Below are 21465 nucleotides of genomic sequence, written 5' to 3'. Positions count from 1 at the left end.
TTTGAAACTGATTGCAGTCTCAGGGTGGATTATAAGCATGTACACACCAGAGCATTTGAAAATCTCTGTGTAGTCTAAACTTGACACCTAGAAGGGAATTTGCAAAAAAAAAAAAAAGTATATAAAATCTGTGCATTTAGCCTTAGAGGCATGTCTATGCAATGGCTTTCTTTTGTTGGGTGCAGGCCAGTTGCGTTTGTACATTTTGAATAATTTGTACTGGCATGACTAGGTATGAACCAGCTAAAAATGTAAATGTTTAGCTACATTATGAGCATCTGCTGGATGCATATATATTTACATCATAGTATTTGATGATGGATTGTATTTATTTAGCACTTTTCAGATCATCAGAGGCAGTGTCAGACTAATCGCTTCAGCTCTTCAGCCACTGGTCCAGGATCAGACTAGGGGGAGCGTGAGTGATATCTACTGCAGTGTACTCTGAACATCTCTATAAAGCAGAATGGTTTCTGTAAATGGTTGTGGCAGAACATCCTGCTGACAAGATGGAGGTGGATTCTCATCTCGTTTTCTATCTATTGTTTTTTGGTCCATAGTCCATTTGACTTGGGAACTGTTTGGCCTCCTGTATTTGAATTTTGTCATTTATTAGGCATTCCGAAGAACTATCCAGGCTGTATAAGGGTGAGTAAATAATGATTTTGCATTTCGCCGCTCAGGAACACGTGTTTTGAGGTTCCCTCACCAACTCTTCAGGAGCTGCTGAGGCACAGTTTCAACGGGACAGCGCAGTGCCCCCGCACCCCATGAGTACACCAGTAAGACGCTGCCCATGTCTGTGCTGTGGTCCTCATCTGTGGCTTCTCATCCATCCTTATACATACCATGTTCGTTTGAGGTGTTTGTGGCAGTCTGTGTGGGACGTTCAATTGCTGTGATTGTTGGCTATTTCTATCAAGTTCCCAGAAGAATCTTCAAGAATTGAGTGGTGCTCCCAAGAGGCTCACCTGGTAAAGGTGTTCACCACAGGTTTGGCTCCTGATAAGTCGTTATTGGCCTGCACCCCTGATATTCTCTATCAGTGTGGGCCCCTATTGGTCTCTTACAGTCTGGGGCCCATTTCAGCCTCTGTCACAGACTTGAATCTCTCGTCAATCCAGCATTCAGCTATTTCTTGGATGAGAAAATTCCCTCCCCAACTGTGGCCGGTTCTGTCCAATAGAGGAGATATCTCTCCATCAGACTGAAGGCTGGAGGCCTGCAAGCGGAGGCTGGGTTCCCTGCAGGCTGACCATCATCGGTTCAGTTCTGGGCAGTGTCATTGCCACCTTCCACAGTAGATTCTAGCTCACCTGCAATAGTGCTGTAATTTTGCAGTACAGAGAAAGTCCTGCTTGTTTTTTCACTCGAGTTTTGGTGGTCTCTTCAGAAAGCCAACATCTGAGCCAATATAAAGTCTTACAGAACCGTTGTGAACAGTATGTCTGTTTTTCATGGCTGCTCACAACAACAGTCTTTTTTTCATAGTTCACTGGACCATTTCTTCTAACTGTTGATATTACTAAGTCCTTACATCCATATGTCCTTACTAAGTCCATGGGCAGTTTTTCTAATGCACACATTTTCATATATATATATCTCTGCATGTATTGTATCTGTTTTATGTGACATGACTTGCTCATCTCTTTTCCATCCACCCACTTTCTATACCCGCTTATTCCTGGTCAGGATTACAGGAGGTGCTGGAGCCTATCCCAGCATGCATTGGGTGAGAGGCAGGAATACACCCTGGACAGTTTGCCAGTCCATTGCAGGGCACACACACTATTCACTTACACACACTCATACCTAGGGGCAATTTAGACTCCAATTAACCTAAGTGCATGGACACAAGGAGAAGGCCCTGACCTTCTTGCTGTGGGGAGACAGTGCTTCCCACTGCACCACCTTAATGTTTTTCTCATAGGAAACGACAAAATAAGGAGGGAACTGAATCTGTAAGTCCTGCCCTTGTTATCAGAAGGAACAAAGAACCTGAATATGCCGACGTAATTACGTTTTCATAAGCAGAACAATGGGGAAACAGATTGATACTCCACCCATTTATGTTGTACAATCTGTTTCAGTTTGAACATGATAACTGAAATTTATCAAACACAACAAATTGTAACTTAATAAGAATCTAAAATTATTTTTTAATTATTAATTTTTTATTTTCTCATATACAAATCTGATCACATTTTGCTCTCTGTGCAGAGAAATTAATTTCTGAATTGTGAATTATTTTTTTCCCTTTCAAATGTATTTAGTTCCAGCAACTGCCCACTAGTTTAAATATAGGAAATAACCCATCACTGATTAAATGAAGGAAATATTGAATCCTGGTTCTAATAATGGTGTGCTGTAGGAGTGCCCAGTCTTACCTGAGAAAGGCTGGTGTGGGCACATACCTTTATTTGAGCATAGGATCAAAACACACAATTCATCTCAACACTTTTTTAATTCGTTGAATCAAGTGCCCTCGTGCTGGGCTAGAATAAAAATCCTCGGTCTACACTGGCCCTTCTCAGTTTGGTTAGAAATTCCCTTGGTGTCTTTTCCAGTTGGTTTTCACTATTTAGCGTGCTGGTTCTATGGCTGATTGTGGGCTTCAGTATTAGTGTAGTGTCAAGTGAGGGCACCATGACTCATACAACTGCAGCATGAAGTCCAGTGCTCCGCCCAGCAATCAACAATCAGCCTGGCACTGAAACTAAACCGCACGTGCACTGAGAGCCTGCCACTAGATTGTTAGGCGTGTACCGAAAAGCTTTAAATATGAAAGGGGTGGCATCTTCCCCGCAAAGGTGTCAGACCCTGACGGCCGCACCGTTTCCACGGAGCTGCACTTTAGTGCAGGTACGCGTGTGAAGCCATCGTCAGGTTGGGGGAGTGATGGGAATAACCGTAACGATCAATGTGTGTAAATGGAGCCCATCTCACCATACAAATAGCTATGAAGATAACCGAGACGGAAGCAGCTCTTTAAATACGGCGTCCCAGCTGTACGTCAGGGGTCAGATTTCTCTTGATTACTCCGGAAACTCTGGTTCTCAGCCACGGTAGCAGAGGGACTTGGTTATGTCACAAGCACGCACACACACACGTCAACAGCTTTTACTCTCCAACAGCGGAGAGCAGGAGAGAATGTTCAGCAGTAAAGCCAAATAGAAGCAGCCCCCCAGAGACATTTACTGTAGGGTCTCAAAAACAGCATAACCAAAATGGGTCCAATTTTTAAAGGCTGCAGAGGCTGTGGAGCGGAGGTTACGAGATGGAGTATTCGAAAAGGAATTGATTGAAGTGTGGGGAATGACAAAAATGTTTTATGATGACTGGGAACACACAGATCTTTGTGTCTGTGCATTTAACCTCACAGTGTGACCAGGCCTTTCAGTGTACATTTAATCTTGTACATAAATATTTTGTGTTCATACCTTCTCTCTTGCATTGACCGTTACACCATCTGACTGTCAAATTGTCAAATCTCCATTCTAACCTGTTTACGCATTTTAACCAGTATACTTCATGTAGACTGCAGCATTTCTCAGTAAAGTAAGTTTCTAGTTCTGACCTCAACATGCGTCTGCATTCCGCACCTTGGCTCCCGTGCATTTTCAAACGAGGGAACGAAGGTGCACGCGCAGTGCCTCGCGTCTTACATAACTAGTTGTTTAGTGCGGTTCAGGTACATACAGTACTGCTCAGACTAACTGCATCTACACTCAAATTCTGTAGTCAATTCCTGAATTTTTCACGTAGTGACTTCGGTTGTAGAATGCAGTAGTAACTCAACCAAACTATGTATGGACGTAACAAGATTAAGTACTCCGTTGAGGAGTGACAAGCGTATTTAGCTGCAGTAAACTGTGTACTCTACCAAAGGTCTCATCCTCGCATGGATTTATTTGAGGAGTCTGAAATTCACCGGACGGTTTGCATTTTCCCAGATGTCTAACGTTGTTCTCTCTTCCTTATTCGGCCAGATTAGCTTTTCTTCCGAACCGGAGCAGCAGTGATAACGGACGACGGATCCTGTCCAGCGAGATGGAGTCTCTGGACTCAGTCGGCGGGCCCTAGCGCGGGAGAGCACGGCAGCGTGCGGGACGCCTCGGGACGCGCGCGGAGACGCGCGCGGACACAAAACCCGCATCCCGTCCCCACAGCACGGCCGTTCCCCCTTACCCCGGAGGAAGAACATGGCCGTTTGCCTGCAGAGCTGGCACAGCTCAGTTTCTCCCCCCCCCCCGCCTGTGGTCACTCTGTGAACATCAGATACTGCAGGACCACGTTATAGAGGTCAAAGAGAACATTTCACATTAGAGAATTTACATTGGCCGCAATGGAAACTACGCCCTCCATGGGCTCCTGAAGGCCATCGTCCAATGAGGGAACACTGTACTGCCATCAATTAGACTTGGGTGGTTATCCTAAGGCAGTTCTTACTTCCTGCATCCTTACAGAAGTCTACATCCTCTGAGGGAAACACAGAGAAACATAGAGGGCTAGTGACACCTGGCCAAAAGAATACCCCAATACGACAGACTACTCGAATATCGTGCACAGGTCTGAAGGGATGCACACAGGACAACAGCAGTCGGTTGAAGGAGGCCTCATTTTTCAGAGGCCACATTCAGCTGAACGGCAAAATGTTTGCTTGTCTGTACCACTCATACCGGGAAGAACATTATTGTTTATATTCTGTTAATCAACATAGCCACTATTGTTTTGGAGTTGTGGGGGTGGGTGGGGGGGTAGTATGTACTTCATGTCCCGGGTCCTGTTGCATTGCACCCTAATTTTCAGGACAGGGCACTTTAAACATGCCTCCACAAATGTAAAATTGTATTTATCAATGCGCACCTTCAGCTTCGAAAATGAGGAGCGGCGATTACTTTTGTTACTATGTGACAGCCTTTTTTTTTTTTATAGTCCGGTTTTTTTGCATCGTGTTGGAGTGTGTCATGTGTGCAAAATTAGTGTGGTTAATCGTAACTATGTGCAAGTCGAAGGGAAATCTCGGGAAAGTGGAACAAATTGATATCTTTGCTTGGTTGAGTTCCTCATCACCTTGAATAAACGACTTTCCTCTGGCCCACTTCACGTTGTCGGGATAATACATGGACATTTAACAAAGCATCTCCTCCTTTCAGCACACTGCAGATCCATTGTGTTCTGCTGACATCTAGGAGAGAGTTGGTGGAGATGGCGGAATAGTAAGCAGCCATAATTCTTTTGTTAAGGCACTGAATTACCCATGAAAGCACTTAAATGTCCAAATCCACAATTATGTAGTGTCGGTTTGAATGAGACAATTACACATTAAAGCTTTTTACTATTCAAGTGCGAGCAGAACAGAGAACAAAGACGGGCAGCCTATTTTATGCGTTTTTTGTAAATTCTCATCGGCCTTTGTGCCACAGTTCTCAGGTCCACACTCCGAAACGAGTGTGTAATCAGAGAAAGTGGAATCTTAAAAAATTCAGGCTGTATTCATAAAGCATCTCAGCAGGAGTACTGATCCAGAAGGCACCTACTTCTGAGGGGAAAATGTGCTTTAACTGACACACATCCAGCATTAGTGTGCATTGATATTAAACCTGTGAGATCATTTCAAATGAAGATGTCATTGGGATAGAACGCCTCGTCTGATCATTTAAAATGAAATGAGGTACATTTTGAATTGGAAATGGCACCTAATTTATTGCCTTCTCCACATTTCTGAAGCCACAACTACAATGTTTCAGACATGAATAAAGGTTTGGAGCCTTGTTTTAATTTAATCTGAACTGCGGCCTCCACCAAGTTTCAGAATCCATTCAGTACAGTACTGAGGCAGGGCTGTTTACATGCCCTTCCTTATCGGTTTAAGTATTCTATGCATCACATAAGAACGAGAGATTAATAATAAAAACATATTCATGATTTTTGGCTAAAGTTCCCTTTTAATGAACCATAGGAAGACGGCACCATGACATTTACATATTTATTTGAAAACGTGGGAAAGCTAAAGACAAAGACATTAAGAGGTTTCGACAGAAAAACAAAGTACACACAAAAACATACAAGTGCAGTCATCTTCAGATAAGAGTATTTACAAAGGAGTCAAGATCTAAACGTTTCTGCGTCCTTTTCAGAACGCCGAAAACTATTTTTTTTTTTTTTAAAAAAGGTTTGGTGTGCTTGAAAATACCCTGCTCAAAAATCTAATAAAACAGTTGTTTCTATAAAAACTTAGCTGCATAATTTTGACTTTGCATCCCTTTGAATATCCTGCGCAATAAATAGTACAAAATTACTCCAGCGAGGCAGGGAAGGGAGGGGGCAGGAGAGCTTTGTGGAAAAACTTATGCACCACGGGATACAGACAGTTTCACTTAAAAGCAATATGACCTGTCTGTAGCCTTTCACTGCATGAACCAATCAGGTAGCAATCTGCTTTCCTCAAGCAAATGGCTATATGAGCAGCCATCAGGTCATCAGACATCCAAAAGAATCCCATCTCTACCCCCTCCCTCCCCCAAAAGAACACAAACATGAAATAGGTTTGTTCTTCGGCGTGTGCAAATTGTATTTTGCAGCAGTGCTCAATGCCGGGTTTGGTGAAATTTAGTGCTGTGCTTAAGGGGATTAATGAAACCTGAGCCTTATCCCTCAAAGTGCACGTTACCTCTACTGACCTGGGAAGAAAGTGTGCGCGGATAGAGGCAAAGGCTTAACTAGCTAAAGAGAAGAAATAAAAGCGTTCACGTTCTTCAGAAAATATCTTTTGCGGTGGAGTTGAGGATGGCGTCTTGGTTGGTCTTCTTGGAAAGTTCACTCTGCAGGCAAGAAGGCATTGTGTTCGTAAGTAATCCGTTGGAACAAACGCAGAACACGTCCATGAGAACAATGAATGGTAAGCACCAGCACTGGCTGCGTCCGGACAAGCAGCAAAACCTCACAAAAACTGGCAAATGGCAGGCCATGCATTTGTGCTATGGTAGGGAATACAGGTTATGAAATTTTATGGTCTTAGGTTGGTTCTTGGTTAGCACAGTTAATTTGCATTAGTACTTTAAGCTGCATATACACAAGGTGGCCTGAGAATGTTGTTAGCCAGGTCTGGCACTTTTATTTAAATCAGGTGGACGTACCCATGTTCTCTCACATTGTAAGTTGCTGTGGATATGAATGAAACATTGTTAGTGTTAATCAGTTTAACCTTCAGGGTTCAAGTTAAACTACGCGGTCGTTCCCTGCACTTGGACCGGTACTTCCCTCTAGGGGTTTCGTCACACTTGTTCCTGGTTATGGTTATACACTTTGTTGTACGTCGCTCTGGATAAGAGCGTCTGCCAAATGCCTGTAATGTAATGTAATGAATGCCTGCTAAATGAAGACCATGTAACAGCAGTGTAATGAGTCCCGGGTAAGGCTTGGCTCTACTGGACCGGAGGGAGAAGCCACAGGAGTTACGGACTCACCGTGAACTCGGAGTAGCTGCCGATTCTCAGGTTCTTCTTCTCGCTGTTCAGCTCCTGCAGAGGGGTGTGGCTGCTGTCCAAGGCCCTGCTCTTCTGGCCCTGAGGAGGCGACACACAGACGGGACAGGGCGTCAGGCGGGCCCGTTCCGCCCCGCTGCCTTTCTCCAGCAGACGTTACATTCTAAGAGACTGGCTTTGACTTTGGCTCTCTGCACTTGATTGGCTGAGACAGGCTCCAACTGGAGTCCTCTCTGCTCTGGCCCAAATCAATCAGACCAGCTGAGTTTTCCACCCATTCTTGAGCAACACTGCCACCTAGTGGCCAACACTTAAAGTACCAACTGTGTTTAAGTGTGAGTTTTATTTCACTGCTGAAAGCTTGGTTGATGGAAAACTCACTCCTCAAATTCCCCCAACAAAAAAAAATGAAAATAAGTAAGTCATCATCAAGATTAAAAAAAACATCTCCCAAAAGAAGAAGGAACCTTTTATTATAAACTTACCATAGACCAGTTTTAGTTACACAGTAGATACATTATACAGTATGGTGTTTTGTATAACCTTTATTCACTATTTACCAAAAAGGAGAAAGAGGTTTGTATGATGTTCGCAATGTATAATGATGTAATGATATAACACGTGCACAGGTTTAAAAATTAATTAATGAACTATAAATGAAACATTAACACTTCATATCCACTGATGTTCCCACACAATAGTTGCTATCTAATAGAAATGCTCTCTGAACTAAATTTAAGCCAGAAAAGTTATGTTAAGTGGACAGAGGAATTCTGGGCAATAAATAATAATAATAATAACAACAACAATAACTATAGTGCCTTCCTCAGATCCAAGGTTGGTTAACAGAGCATGGCAATGGAGATGCATACACAAAGGGAAAGGGGTGGGGGGATGGGGGGCAGAAATGATGTACCTTGTTTGCGCTCAGTGGAGGTTTGGCGGACATGCTGATGAAGGCGCTGGGCGTGCCGCTGGTGCTGGGGCAGGTGCTGCGCAGCATCGTCTGATTGGGCGTCTGCGGGGACGGGGGTGGAGAGTGAGGCAGAGTCAGATAAAATCGCCGTGGTTACAGGAACATTGTGCCGGGCTGCGTTCAAACTGATTCAAGATCCAAACCGTTTTTCTACAGCTTGCCATTTTCTAGCCTTTAACTCTGTACTCACTCCAAATGCTCTGCAATGTTGTGCAGCTTTTATGAAGCATTGGCTCCTGGCTGGTGGGCGTTGCCAGGGGTGTATCCAGAAGCAGCAAGCGACACATTTAAGGGCCATCCATCACACCGAACACATTTTCCATAACAGCAGCCATTACAGAAAGACTACAAGCAGAAGATCGTTTCTCATCCCGAAATGGCTGCCGGTGCTGATGGTATCCGTGGAGATGGGCACGCTACCTTCCTGATCTTGTTGGGCGTGGAGCCCACGCTGATGCCTCCGTGGGGTCTCTTGCTGGGAGTTTTGAACGTTTGGGTCGTCTCGCCTTTCTTAGTCATCTGAAGGTGAAACAAAGAGTTTGTGTGGTTTGAGAAACATTCACAGGAAGGTCCGTCTTCATTACCTCTTAAGCAACATCACACCGAAACCGATTTTTGTTTTCAGAAAATATTGTCCAGCAGCAATACCTTCACAGGGAAATAATGGAAGATATATGAACAGAGCAAGGTGAATGTTTACCATTTTCAGTGCAGCAAGTACATGCATTTAATGTGCAGGTTCCATATATTCCTAATATAACAGCAGAACAGGAGAGCTAGCCATCCAAACCTATCAAAAACTGTCATCACAGTTTTTAAAAGGTTTAAAGAAAATACCGTTTAACACCCACCACAAAAGAATTCACAGCCCAAGTACAAAAAGATTCTACTTAAATAGATCAAGCAAACCAGACCACAGCAGTACATTCTGTAGTTTAGAAGATGATGGAATCAAATGAGTCAGCTAAGCACCGTGTTATTTAGGCTTACAGCCAAGCTGCAGGTCTCTCATGACACCAGCCCCAAAGTGAACCGTCTCCTAGACGGAAAGCATTCTAAAGCGATATTTTGCACCACATTTTTTTCTTTTTGAAAGTGTAAAGGTCTAAATGTACCACCAAAAACAGCAAAGAAACAGATTAGTACCAGGGCTGCACCATCAAGGGCTGGTTTCCAAATTCCTTTCAGGATTTAAAGCCAGCCTCTGCTCCTGCCCATCTGGCCTGACGTTTCATAAAGTCACGAGCAGCAGCTGCAGACTGCATGAGTGTGACTGTGGTGCAAATGTATTACTGACGCAGGAGAGAACCAGCGATTGGGACACACATCTGTTGCAGAATAACTGATCGGAAGAAAAAAAACGGAAGTCACACCAGCCATGCAGAACAGGAGTTATGCACCCCTGTATTACACTCTCAAAAGGGATTAGTTCAACCTCTGGAGTATTTTTTGTTTTTGTTTTATATATATATATATATATATATATATATATATATATATATATATCTATGTGCATGTTTTCAATTGGTCCTGACAGTTTGTGTGTTCAGTGAAGGACATTTCTGATATTTACAGCAGTTTGACAACCTGCCAGCATTTTACAATGGCTGATATAGGGACATTCAGGGGTTTGTGGTCTATAAAGCAAGAAAATACACTTCAAGTAACTCCAAAGCAGCTTGTACTGCAATATTATGCCTCCAGAGTTTGTATGAGTGTATATTACCTGATTCTTAAAATAAATTATGTGCAATCTTCTTTTCAATTGAAACCATTTCCTAAGGTGCAGCCTGAGACTGCTCTGCACAAACAAAACACTGCCAATTTCTCCTGCATCTTAAGCCAAACAGGAAATATTAATAGCTATTAATAAATCAGACACACAATGCAGTTCAATAGTGCTAATGTAGCAATCAGTCACAACCCCCTAATACCTGCCATTTAGGTTCGGAATGGATTTTGGACACGTAATGGTGGCTAGCACGTAATTACCGGTAAGTGGTTTCCTTTGAATGCTAGTCCTAATATGCATTCACACGATAGTTTACCCAGTATTACACCAAGCATTTCATGAACTGTATAGCTTTCTAGCTTTAAATGAGAACGACACCAATTTCCTTGTTTGTGCAATAGCAGTTAATGTGTGACGGTATATACCTTATATTAATAAAGTTGCCTGTGCATGATTAACATAATTCAGGTAGTCAGTCAAGTTGTGAGGTTGGTCAGTATTCCGGTGCTGCCTAAATGTTTCATGGGATGGTAGTGTGGCTTTGTGTATTCAGTGTGTTCAGTCAAATCTGAAAACCATGACTGGTGAAATCATCCATCAATCAACACTGTTGCTGCTGCAGGTGGCCAGGAATATTATATTGTGTGCATTTTGTATTTACGATAAGTTAATGTGAGCCATGGTAATCCCAGGTGATTATACACTCATTACAAATCTATGCAGGTTTTTCAAATCAGTACAACCATATTTCAGCTTGAACCTGTACTGATAAACATACCAGCTCTTTCAAAAATGTAGAATCCTGTGTTAATGCAACCTCAAACAAAAAATAGTTTGTACTCGTGCAGTCTTAACTTGCTGGGACAGAAGTTTCACTTGCACCAACGACTTTCAGACAACCCAGATATGCTGATAATTTGTCCTCAGACGGGAAGTCAGCAAGCCAATTGCTCTTCGACCTCAATCTCAGCCGCTGTTGCAACTCCTCACCCATTAAACATGGCCTGAATAAAAAAAGTTGGAGAAATTTCACTGAAACCCTTTGTTTTGTAACTGGACACCATCGTAGGCTCAATTTCAATTTGTAAAGTAGCTTGCCTAAGGTTAAGCATGCACCAACTGGAACAGACAGAGCAGCTGCATCTAAACCACATATATGTTTGTATGCATTTGCCAAATAAATGCTATAAAATGTATCTGTTCATTTGTACAGCCTCTAGACCCAACACTGCTGTATAAGCCGCTTTGGGGTTATTTCTGTTACTTGTGAGGATCAATGTAGTTTCTTGCATTAGAACACAAGCTGCCAAATGCCCCTATACCATACAGTAAAGTAAGAAGGTCTCCAGAAATGTAATTATCCTAACTTACTTAAACTGAAATTATCAAAGGGTCCTTCATTGCACACAAAATCAGTCTGGGCAAATAAAAAAACATATATTAAAATAGAAATATATAAAGAAAACCCCCATTAAACCCAAAAGAGCAACAGATCTGATTTTACCTCCTTGTGTAAACTTTGAAAAAGGAGTGAGACTCACAAGTCAGCTCTGCATGAAGGATGCCAGTAATTTAAAAGCATCTTTAAATATCAAATTATGAAACTACAGTTATCCAAAAGAGCAGTACCAAAAACAGTATCAAATTACTTTCACATCACAATCAAACATGCATTTCCAAAGCCACACTCCTAATGTACAGTGAAGAATGGAGTAACCAATTAGTTTTAATAAGATTGTTACTGAGAATCAGTCCTTGCAGGAAAGATCCAACCTAATTACAGAAAACTTTATCCTTTAATGAGAAAAATACTAAATGACTGAGGGCAAAATAACACGGAACTGCTTTTCCTTCCAACAATTTTCCTGGAAGTGTTGCTTTTTCAGCATTTGCAAGAACGGGGAAAAGATTTTTATTCCATGGACTCAATGAAGGGCCAAACCGCCTGTGAACCCTGCGTTCAGCTCACAGGACAGTTCATGGATGGGCAGCCAATCAAGCACATTTATCTGAAATATGCGCTTCAGATGTACTGTAAGTTTTTGTATGAGAAACTTTTTTTGCAGATGGTATTGAAGTGTACAAATAGACAAACATAAATAAATAAATAAAGAGAGCAGGAGAGGATGTGATTCAGAGAAACCACAGACATAAAGAACAGACAGACAGACAGAGGGTACAGACAGACCGACAGAGGGAGGGAGGGAGTAGCACAGACAGACAGACAAAGGAAGGGAATACAGACAGAGAATTTTAAAAATGGGGTGTAAAGCAGAGCATGAGGGGGCGGGACTCACACGCTCATTCTTCTCCTTCCCTCGCTGCAGCCTGTGCTCCTCCCATTGGCTGGAGATGTACTCCATGACCTTTTGACCCCGCACCAGGATGGGGGACCCATGGATCTTCTCCCAGTCCTCCACTCCAATCCTCAGCTCCTCCTCCAGCTTAACAAACACAGGCCAGCAGTCAGTCAAAGTGGTATTTTCCTTGGGCAAAATCTAACCTTGTAGTGTTCCATATCCTGAGCAAAATCTAACCCTGTACTGTTCCATATCCTAGGCAAAATCTAACCCTGTAGCGTTCAATACCCTGGGCTAAATCTAACCCTGTAGAGATTGGCCCTTAGCTTGGACTAAATCTAACCCTGTAGCGTTCCATACCCTGGGCTAAATTTAAACTTGTAGTGTTCCATATCCTGGGCTAAAATCTAACCCTGTAGAGATTGGCCCTTAGCTTAAGCTAAATCTAACCCTGTACGGTTTCTCTTACCTTGGGCAGCATCTTCTGCACTCTGACTCTCTCCTTGGCCTCTTTCAGGAGGGCACCACCGCGGTTGGAGAAGCGGTTGGGATCAGACGCTTTCCTCTGCAGGGTAAACCAGCCTCATTATGAATCCTAATCGCTAAATAAAGAACAGTTATAAATGCAGCCGACTAGAAAAGGCTAAATAAGAGTCATTTAATACGTGTTAATATATAGCTGGTGACTCATAACTGGTGCGGGTCTGTTATGAAGCACAGAAATCTGTGTGTCTGGAGACTTTCAATCCCGTTGGATTCCGCTTCAGTGTGTGGGTGTGCGTAACAGTAGTTAATGCAAACACACACTCATTTCGCATTTTCTTTTGCTGACTTTTCGGGAAATTCGATTAACATGTGAAAAACATTTGGATTGAAACTTAGTTTGTGTCGCACCTCAAAGTCCTGGAAGAGTGCCCAGTTCTTCTCCCATTTGTCCACGTTCTCCAGCAGGGGGCGTGCTTTCTCATAGCAGGCCTTGACCCGCTGCAGCTCAGCCTCGTGGATGGACAGCAGGCACTCCGTGAAGCTATCTGCAGGTAGACAGGCAAACAGTTATTTCACTGCTGCTTTAAATAAAACGTTTCTGATCTTTTTCTATCATTTTGGGGATTGTTGAGGGTAGTGCCACCGGTCAACCAGCAGGCGGCACTTTGCTCCATGAAGCAGTGATCCCCAACTCTGTTCTGAGAGGTACTCGCTTTCCAAGGAACAGAATAACACATTCAGAGCAGGGATGGGGATGCTGTGCTGCTGGAGGAGCCATGACGTGGATGACAAATTAATTCAAGGGGATTCATTTGTCAAGATTCCACACACCTCTTACGGTTAATTTGCTATCCAATCCATACCCTCCTCGGTTCATGAGGTTGTCCACAATAAGAGAAACATTAATTCACTCTACTCACCATCACAGAAGTGGCTGTTGAACACTTCTCTCTGGGCGGGGCCAAACATGCACTTGTCCCAGTAGTGCACCAGTTCCTGCCGCACCTTACAGATCACATCCCCAAGCCTGGCCTTCTGCTGCACCTCCAGCCGATCCACCTCCCTTTGCCACTGCACAGAGAAACCACACCTCCTACTGCTACTGCACAGAGAAACCACACCTCCTACTGATACTGCACAGAGAAACCACACCTCCTACTGCTACTGCACAGAGAAACCACACCTCCTACTGCTACTGCACAGAGAAACCACACCTCCTACTGATACTGCACAGAGAAACCACACCTCCTAGTGCTACTGCACAGAGAAACCACACCTCCTACTGTTACTGCACAGAGAAACCACACCTCCTAGTGCTACTGCACAGAGAAACCACACCTCCTACTGTTACTGCACAGAGAAACCACACCTAGTGCTACTGCACAGAGAAACCACACCTCCTACTGTTACTGCACAGAGAAACCACACCTCCTAGCGCTACTGCACAGAGAAATCACACCTCCTACTGCCACTGCTAAAAAGAAACCACATATCCTAGTGCTACCGCACGGAGAATCGGCACCTCCTACTACTACTCCACAGCACCTCCTACTGCATAGTCACACAGCTCCTCCTCCTGACACTGCACAGGCTACAGGATCTCTGATGATTGCAGTGAGTTAGACTGAGTTACCAGGGCGACGTCCTCAGAGAGAGGGCCCAGGAGCCCTTCCTGAAACCCCGCCCGTTCCAGCTCCGGGACGTCCAGCCGCTCCCACAGGCTCACGGCTCGTCCTTTCAGCTCGTCTCGAGTGGAGGTCAGGGACTTCTTCTTCAGCTCAAGCTGTGAAAAACGGGGGTTTGTTTCCTTTTAAAATGAGCGTCCGCAACCCTAATCCTAAAGAGCCACAGGGTCTGCTGGGGTCCCCAACCCTGGTCCCAAGAAACCAGGAAGAGAGATCTTGAGGTGCCATCACCTTACAGTCACTTAACAGGACTTACTGTAGCAGCGACAGGCCACACCACGTACGTACACTGGTCAGATCCTCGGGGGGGGCACAAGCCTATTTATTTGACATACGCCTGCTCTTCTTATTCAACCTTATATGCCTCATATTATGGTCTTATAGGCTACGTCGGAATCTGACTCCACAGAATGGATGCAATTGGTTAAGAAGTACTGGTTATGTCCTGAAAGAGGGTGGATATATGGCTCTGAAATGCACTGTGTTTGGGTAACTGGCCTGTGAGGCAGTGTCCTAATAATGAACTCCAGCTCCAGGGCTCCAGGACCAGGGCTGGGAGCCCGGCCACAGAGCGGTGCCGACGCCGCCCCGAGAGCGCAGGGGGCTTGTGGGAAGGGACTCTGGTACCTGGCAGAGAAGCAGCTTGAGGGCTTTAATGTTCTCCTGGGTGAGCAGGAAGACGTCGTCATCGTTGCACACCGCCTCCTTCTCCAGGCTGGTCTCGGGTTCGTGACCCATCTCCTGCATCATGCGGCCAATGTCCTCCCGGAGTCCCGCAAACACCTTAACTCTGCTGTCCTATGGCAAGCCAGGAGGGACAAAACTCAGAACCAGCACAAACACCCTCACCCTGTTTTTCTATAGAGAGCTAGGAGGGACAGAACATATAATCAGCTTCAGGAATGAGGACGGAGTGTGGCACAGTGGGTAAGGAACTGCGCTTGTAACCGAAAGGTCGTACGTTCGAATCCCGGGTAAGGACACTGCCGTTGTACCCTTGAGCAAGGTACTTAACCTGCATTGCTTCAGTATATATCCAGCTGTATAAATGGATACAATGTAAAAATGCTATGTAAAAGTTGTGTAAGTCGCTCTGGATAAGAGCGTCTGCTAAATGCCTGTAATGTAATGTAATGTAAATGTAATGAAAATGCCAATCAACATCCTGATCAGAATTACCAATCATAGGTGTTTCAACACTAAATTAAAAACTGGAGTCTGCTGATCGCACTGGAGGGACAGAATGTTCATTCTCACTTTAAGAATAATGAGAGAAGACTAACAGTGTTTATAATTAGAAAATTTGCAGACCACCTTGAAGGGGGCACTTGGATCCTTGCAACTGTTCCGTAGCTCTTGGGGTGTTTGTTTACCATGTGAAAGGCACTTTTGGCAGTCGCTGGCATAAGGGTCTGCCAGTTTACTAAAGTGTAAACTGAAATTCAACTGCAGATTCAAAACATATTCTGGTTACTGTGTTTAATGAAATCACATCAGTGTTGCATGCTCTCATCAGACCTAGGGAAGCAATCACAGAATGCTCTAAAGTGTTTATAAAGTACTCAGAATATGCCAGCAGCTTATTTGGGCAGTGCAAGATCTGCCCCTACCTTCTCATGGGTGAGGGTGTGAATGTGCCCCCACCTTCTCCTGGGTGAGGGTGTGGATGTGAGTGTGTGGATGCGCCCCTACCTTTTCCTGGGTGAGGGTCTGGATGTGTTGCCGTAGCTCCTCGAGCTGGGTGCGGGAGGGCAGGCTGCCGGTGGGGATGTAGTAGGGTGTGGCACAGAGCTCCACACACAGCTCCTCGTCCTCCTGCTGCAGGCCTCGCACCTCCTTCAGACGTTCAGTCTTCTCCTTCAGGAGTGCCTCCACCTGCAGACGCAGGTGCTTCTCCTTCTGCAGCACCGTAAGGCCCTCCTCCAGCTGAGCAAAGGGGGGGGGGGAGGAATTAGGAGTTACACACAGCACCAAACATTCCCCCGCTACTAGTGAAATCTCTTTTACCAAGCAAATCTGAGCTTTAATCATATGCTCATGTTCAATGACCCAGTCAAAAATTCTGGTTTTTTTTTTTTTTTGCCCCACCTGAAATATCAAAAGAAAAACCAACGCTGAAAGAAAATTCCTTTTTAGTCGTTTTTTTTTGGTTTAATTACTGAACTGTCATAGGGCAGCTGACATTGTGCATCTACATGAAAAGTAACACCCGACATGGGCTGAATGTCACTTCTGAGCAGCTGTTCGTGATGCCAGTTGTATGTAGATAGGTCCCGTTGAATATTTACGCAGGACACTTGCATCAAAGCAGCCACTCTATCCCCACACCACCCAATTCCATTTCGAAAGCAAACAGAACGGAGCTTTTAATGAAATGGGTCTCTTATGGCATTTTCAAATTTTACCATTTGGACAGCTAGACAGCCTTGCTCTTAACAGGAACTAAAAACGAAGCTGTACTCCGTAAACGGACACATATACTGCAGCACACTTGTCTTTGTCATCCTCAGCCTAGTCTGGCTCCATTGTGGAGATAATCAAGAGCAGGCCAGCACAAGACACATACGTTTAAATCTAAGCACTCACTTTGGAAGGCTCCAATGACATCTCCAGGCACAAGTTCTCCAACTGCGTCTGAAAATTGGTGATGTTGGAACCGATTCTTTGTTTCAAAGCCGCTTCTTCAGTGATCATATCATTCAGAAGACTCTTCGGAAGAAAGGGGGAATCGTCAAACATACAGAAGACATACCTGAGGCATTCTCTCCAGAAAAATACAGTCTTTTAGTCTTCTGTCCCATTCATGATGTGCACCTTTCTCTTCAGTGAATGAACACAAGTGAGGGAAGTCACATTTCCATGCAGAACCACATTGTTATGCATCGTGTGAAGAGGACTTGTGGAGATCATACTAGATGCTCAAGAGCAGGGGTTCCCAGCCCTGGTCTTCGAGAGCTGTACAGGCTGCTGGGTTTTGATTACGCATTAAAATCAACAACCACGGGACCCAAGAAACCAGGCCAGGTGAGTTTTCTGGGTAAACAGCTGCTTTAATTGATCAATTAAGAGTTAAGTAACAAGAAAGTATACAGCTCCTGCAGCTGTTCAGGACCAGGGCTCGGGCCACTTGCTCGAGGGTGGTCCCACGAGGGGTGGAGCTGGGTTCATGAAACATTTGAGACAAAAAAAAAACGTACTGTATACAGCTCTCACAAACATTATTGCGAGTCACATTAAAACACTGCACTATTCACATGTGCATACACCTCTTTTGATAAATGTAAAGTACTTTAAACATCATCTTTGAATATACTGAATATGTACAATTTGTTCGTTTTTACAGGATTGAGTATTACGTCACAAAACATAGCAATGTCATCATGTCAAGAAAAGCCGGTGGAACAAGAACACCATCACTGTGTATGTTCCCTAACAGGAAGACTTGTCACAATCCCCGTGGTGCAGCAGATGCACACTCCCTACATCCCACATTACATGCATTTGTCAGTTGTGGGCTCAGAAAGTTCGGGCTCCAGCTCACCTCAATATGCTTCTTTACGGCCTCCATACGCTCCACCCTCTGCTCTTCCATGATACCGATACTGTCCCAGATGTCCACGAGCCGGCCCATGGCCATGTTGATCCCCGACACCAGCGAGACCGCCAGGGCTTCGCTGGGGATGGGCATGAAGAAACAATGGTCAATACTAGCGCCCTTCACGTCGTTACTTGGATGCGCTAAGAAGTTCATAACAGCAAAGTGCTCAAGTAAGACGGGGTGTGGACCGCAGGTCAGAACCTGTCACTACACACTAGGCGGCAAGCCGGCTTTGTCAGACCTGTGCCAACTTCTAATTCTCTGACATCAGTTAAGAGAAAGCGCCGCGCAATCCCACTAATCCAAATGAAACCGTGTCTGTGGCATTGGTCAGGCTTTGTCTAGCTTTCACCCGATCATGTGAACTGATGTGAACTCTAGTGGTGATTCCCTTCACTTATAAAGTAACACGCTTGTATGTATGTGTGTTCAGGGAGAGCGTGTCTACGTTATAGTTGTGGTCAATCGTACACTACACAAATAAATGCAGAGAATGTACTTTAATGGAGCTCCACTTTCGGTTCTCGGTTCGCAGTCACTACGAGAGGACTGTAGGAGAACCAATCTTTCGCCGAATTAAAATACAATTGAAGAAAGGGTGACCAAGCACAAACAGAGCACCCAGGGTGTGGTTACCAGATCTAACACGGCTCTCTAGAACGTAGCGAGCCAGTCCTGAACGACATCAAACGAATGGTTTAAACTTAAAGCGTGTTAACAAGGGTGTAAGTTTAAGTCATCTCAGGCCAAACAGCTAGCCAACTAGGATACTGACTTGCAAACCGTTATCTGACTATTCTTCATATGCATAGACTAATATTTTATACAGTTGTGAGTTAAAGCTATCCGGCTAAAAATATTGCTTGCTTTATGCTTGCTGGCTACTGCGAAGATGGTGTCGTTTAGCTAGCGGGTGGTACCACTGACACGTAGCTAACCGTTAGATAGCATGCTAACGTTACCACCGAGTTACTTTTGAGATGTGCCTAGTCAACGGTACGAATATCGGATAAAGCACATCATAAATAACGAAATCCCGCTAGAAAATCTTCCCATTCTGATCAATAGACCGCTGGTAGCGTTAGCGGATAGGTTGCAAAGTTAGCCTGATACCAAGATTCAAAACCAAAATAAGTAAATTGCGTTCCAGTTACTCATTCAAGGGCACTGGTTCGTGGCTCTATAATTTAAAACTAGAACTTACCTCCTTCTGCTTGACATTATGCGAAAGAAAAAGTTCGTAAATAAAGATAAGCAATTTAATTCTTAATTTGAAATATGTCAATTATTTGTTATAACTCCTTTCCCAGAGGCCCTTCAGTTGCTTTCAAGCGCTTGATTTCAAAATGTTTGGTTGTCTAAACCTAGCGACGTGATTGGATGCTAATTCACAAATAAGTTTTGTGGGCGGGGATAAATGATGAGCACCAGAAACGTAACAAAGTGGGCGGAGTTTGTACTATTTAAAAGTAGATGACCCAGTTAACGCCCCATTCAAACTATCTTGATAAAGCGCCATAAATAGCTAAGAGAATGCAACATCTGCTCATTGCAACAAATCAGAAAGAGAAAATGGCATATTTCACTAAACACAAATTTACATTGAAAATGCTTATGCACCTTACCTAAATTGTAAACCGTCTCAACATGTATTTTTGCTGGAGTAGTCAACTTTGTGTAGCCTATTCCAACGTTTCAGTTCCTGCACAGTAACTGAAATCAAGAGTGTAATTTATGGGGGGGGGGGGGGGGGGGGGGTTACCATCCCCAAATATTACAAAACAGGCTAAATAACCCCATAATGATATAGCATGACGATAAGAAAAATGATTTAATATAATAAAGCAACAGGTAGACATATTGCATTTCCCGTAGTATTCCCAAATTTAAAAAAAATCCCATTTATTAAAAAAAAAAAACATGTTTCCCATATGTTGTGTCATATTCAAATCCTAATAAACACATAATTACCAATTATTCTGTACAAGTGGTTAAACCCGGCCGTGTTTTCTTCATCTTTTGTTTTAGACTGAGTTTACCGTGTTTTGGCAACCAGCAGGGGTCAGACCATGATCATGTATGAATGCAGAAAGCATCCATTCAGTCTCTGAATGAGGAAACAGATTTTTTTTCTCCTGTTTAAAAACAAATGTCCTGAGTCCAAAACATCAACACATACATGTTTGCACGGATACAGCTACAATGATATTAAGGTATGGCAAATAATGTTTTGAAATTTTGTACATGGACAATAGGGTGGTCCACAATCATGCCGAAAGGAACTATTTCTTTTCATTTTTAAAGATGAGAAAGTATGACTGTTGTATTTTTACAAGAAACTCGCCTGAATGATGAGAATATTCTTATGTCACAAAATAACTGGGAAAGTCAAGGTTTATCTCAGATGTGCAGAAAGTGTTGTTAAATGCCCTTGTTACAAGAGAAGAAGCCCTGTTAGCATTTAAGGCTCTAAAGTGTGGTCCTGGTGGTTTTGCATGTGAATTTTATAAGGAGATGCTAGTCTTGCTCCTGGACCCTCGTTCAGCTATGTTAAACCACTTGATTGAGACAAGAATCCTGCTGCAATCATTAAGACGTCTTCATCTTCTTTCCAATTGCCAGGAAAGGCAAATGCCCTGAGAATTGTGCCTCCTTCAGGCCTGTTGCTTTGTTGTATGCTAATGAAAAGCTATCATACAAGATTTTGGCCCTCTAAATAGCTTAATATATTAATAGCTTTGCTATTTATCCTAGAAGGTCAAACTGCCCTTGTAAAATGGTACAGTTTTTGTGACAAATAATCATTTAGTTCTTTAACACTGGTGGCTTGAATGACCTGGTGCTCTTTCATGATAAAGATAAAGATTTTGACTGGTTGTTTCTACAGTATTTTACACTATGGACCAGTTTGGGCTGGGGGAGACCTCCATCAGCTGAAGTTAACGAACCGCAAGATCTGGTATCTAAACCAGACAATTACAAAATGTTACAAATTTAAATTAAATTCATATTGCTATAAAAAATAAATTAAGAAAAAAATTAAAAAAACAAAACAATTGGGTCTCGTTCTGAAAACCCAAGCTTTGTAAGCCATTTTCAAAAAGCATTAAATGTGGTTGACTGAAAGGCCAAATTTTTTACTTTACCCTACTTTTCAATAGTAACAACACACAATTTTTGTAAATGCAATGGTCATGTTGA

General features: G+C 43.5%; 2 protein-coding genes across 8 annotated transcripts in view; one reads left to right on the top strand and one right to left on the bottom strand.

Moving 5' to 3' along the window:
* The window catches only part of si:dkey-247m21.3 (5-hydroxytryptamine receptor 4), a 94168-nt gene extending 88032 nt beyond the window's left edge, over positions 1-6136 (top strand). The window contains exons 7-9 of one of the 5 annotated variants that reach the window (XM_035391126.1): positions 684-782; positions 1693-1732; positions 3990-4012. In XM_035391126.1, the coding sequence (XP_035247017.1) occupies positions 684-774 (91 nt within the window). In that variant the 3' untranslated portion in view covers positions 775-782; positions 1693-1732; positions 3990-4012. Of the gene's footprint in view, positions 1-683; positions 783-1692; positions 1733-3989 lie in introns of all 5 variants that reach the window. The other 4 variants (XM_035391125.1, XM_035391127.1, XM_035391128.1 and 1 more) reach the window with 4 other exon arrangements.
* Positions 6137-6170: 34 nt separating this feature from the next.
* On the bottom strand, positions 6171-19628 carry zgc:86764 (uncharacterized protein LOC797431 homolog). Of its 3 annotated transcripts, XM_035391121.1 has the most exons (15): positions 19469-19627; positions 18208-18340; positions 17253-17375; positions 16359-16592; positions 15294-15464; positions 14615-14764; positions 13902-14052; positions 13390-13526; positions 12965-13060; positions 12493-12639; positions 8884-8982; positions 8404-8505; positions 7470-7568; positions 7140-7164; positions 6171-6824 (listed from the first exon to the last, which is right to left on the bottom strand). In XM_035391121.1, the coding sequence occupies exons 1-14, from the start codon at positions 19483-19485 to the stop codon at positions 7150-7152; spliced, it is 1674 nt and encodes a 557-aa protein (XP_035247012.1). In that variant the 5' UTR covers positions 19486-19627; the 3' UTR covers positions 6171-6824; positions 7140-7149. The 3 variants fall into 3 exon arrangements, with proteins under 3 accessions (XP_035247012.1, XP_035247010.1, XP_035247013.1); XM_035391119.1 differs by lacking the exon at positions 7140-7164 and having other exon boundaries at positions 19469-19626; XM_035391122.1 differs by lacking the exons at positions 7140-7164; positions 8404-8505 and having other exon boundaries at positions 19469-19628.
* Between the last annotated feature and the right edge of the window lie 1837 nt (positions 19629-21465).

Source organism: Anguilla anguilla, chromosome 14, assembly GCF_013347855.1.
Source record: "Anguilla anguilla isolate fAngAng1 chromosome 14, fAngAng1.pri, whole genome shotgun sequence".
Lineage (NCBI taxonomy): Eukaryota > Metazoa > Chordata > Actinopteri > Anguilliformes > Anguillidae > Anguilla > Anguilla anguilla.
The sequence above is the reverse complement of the archived record's forward strand: the minus strand, read 5'-3'. Positions and strand labels throughout refer to the sequence as shown.

What these genes read in the sequence shown, in the direction of transcription:
- zgc:86764 (XM_035391119.1), bottom strand. An exon ending in TGTCATTGGAGCCTTCCAAA is followed by an intron (nt 16,593 to 17,252) that starts GTGAGTGCTTAG and finishes CCCTTTGCTCAG; the next exon opens with CTGGAGGAGGGCCTTACGGT. An exon ending in GGAAGGAGAAGAATGAGCGT is followed by an intron (nt 8,983 to 12,492) that starts GTGAGTCCCGCC and finishes TTTCACCTTCAG; the next exon opens with ATGACTAAGAAAGGCGAGAC.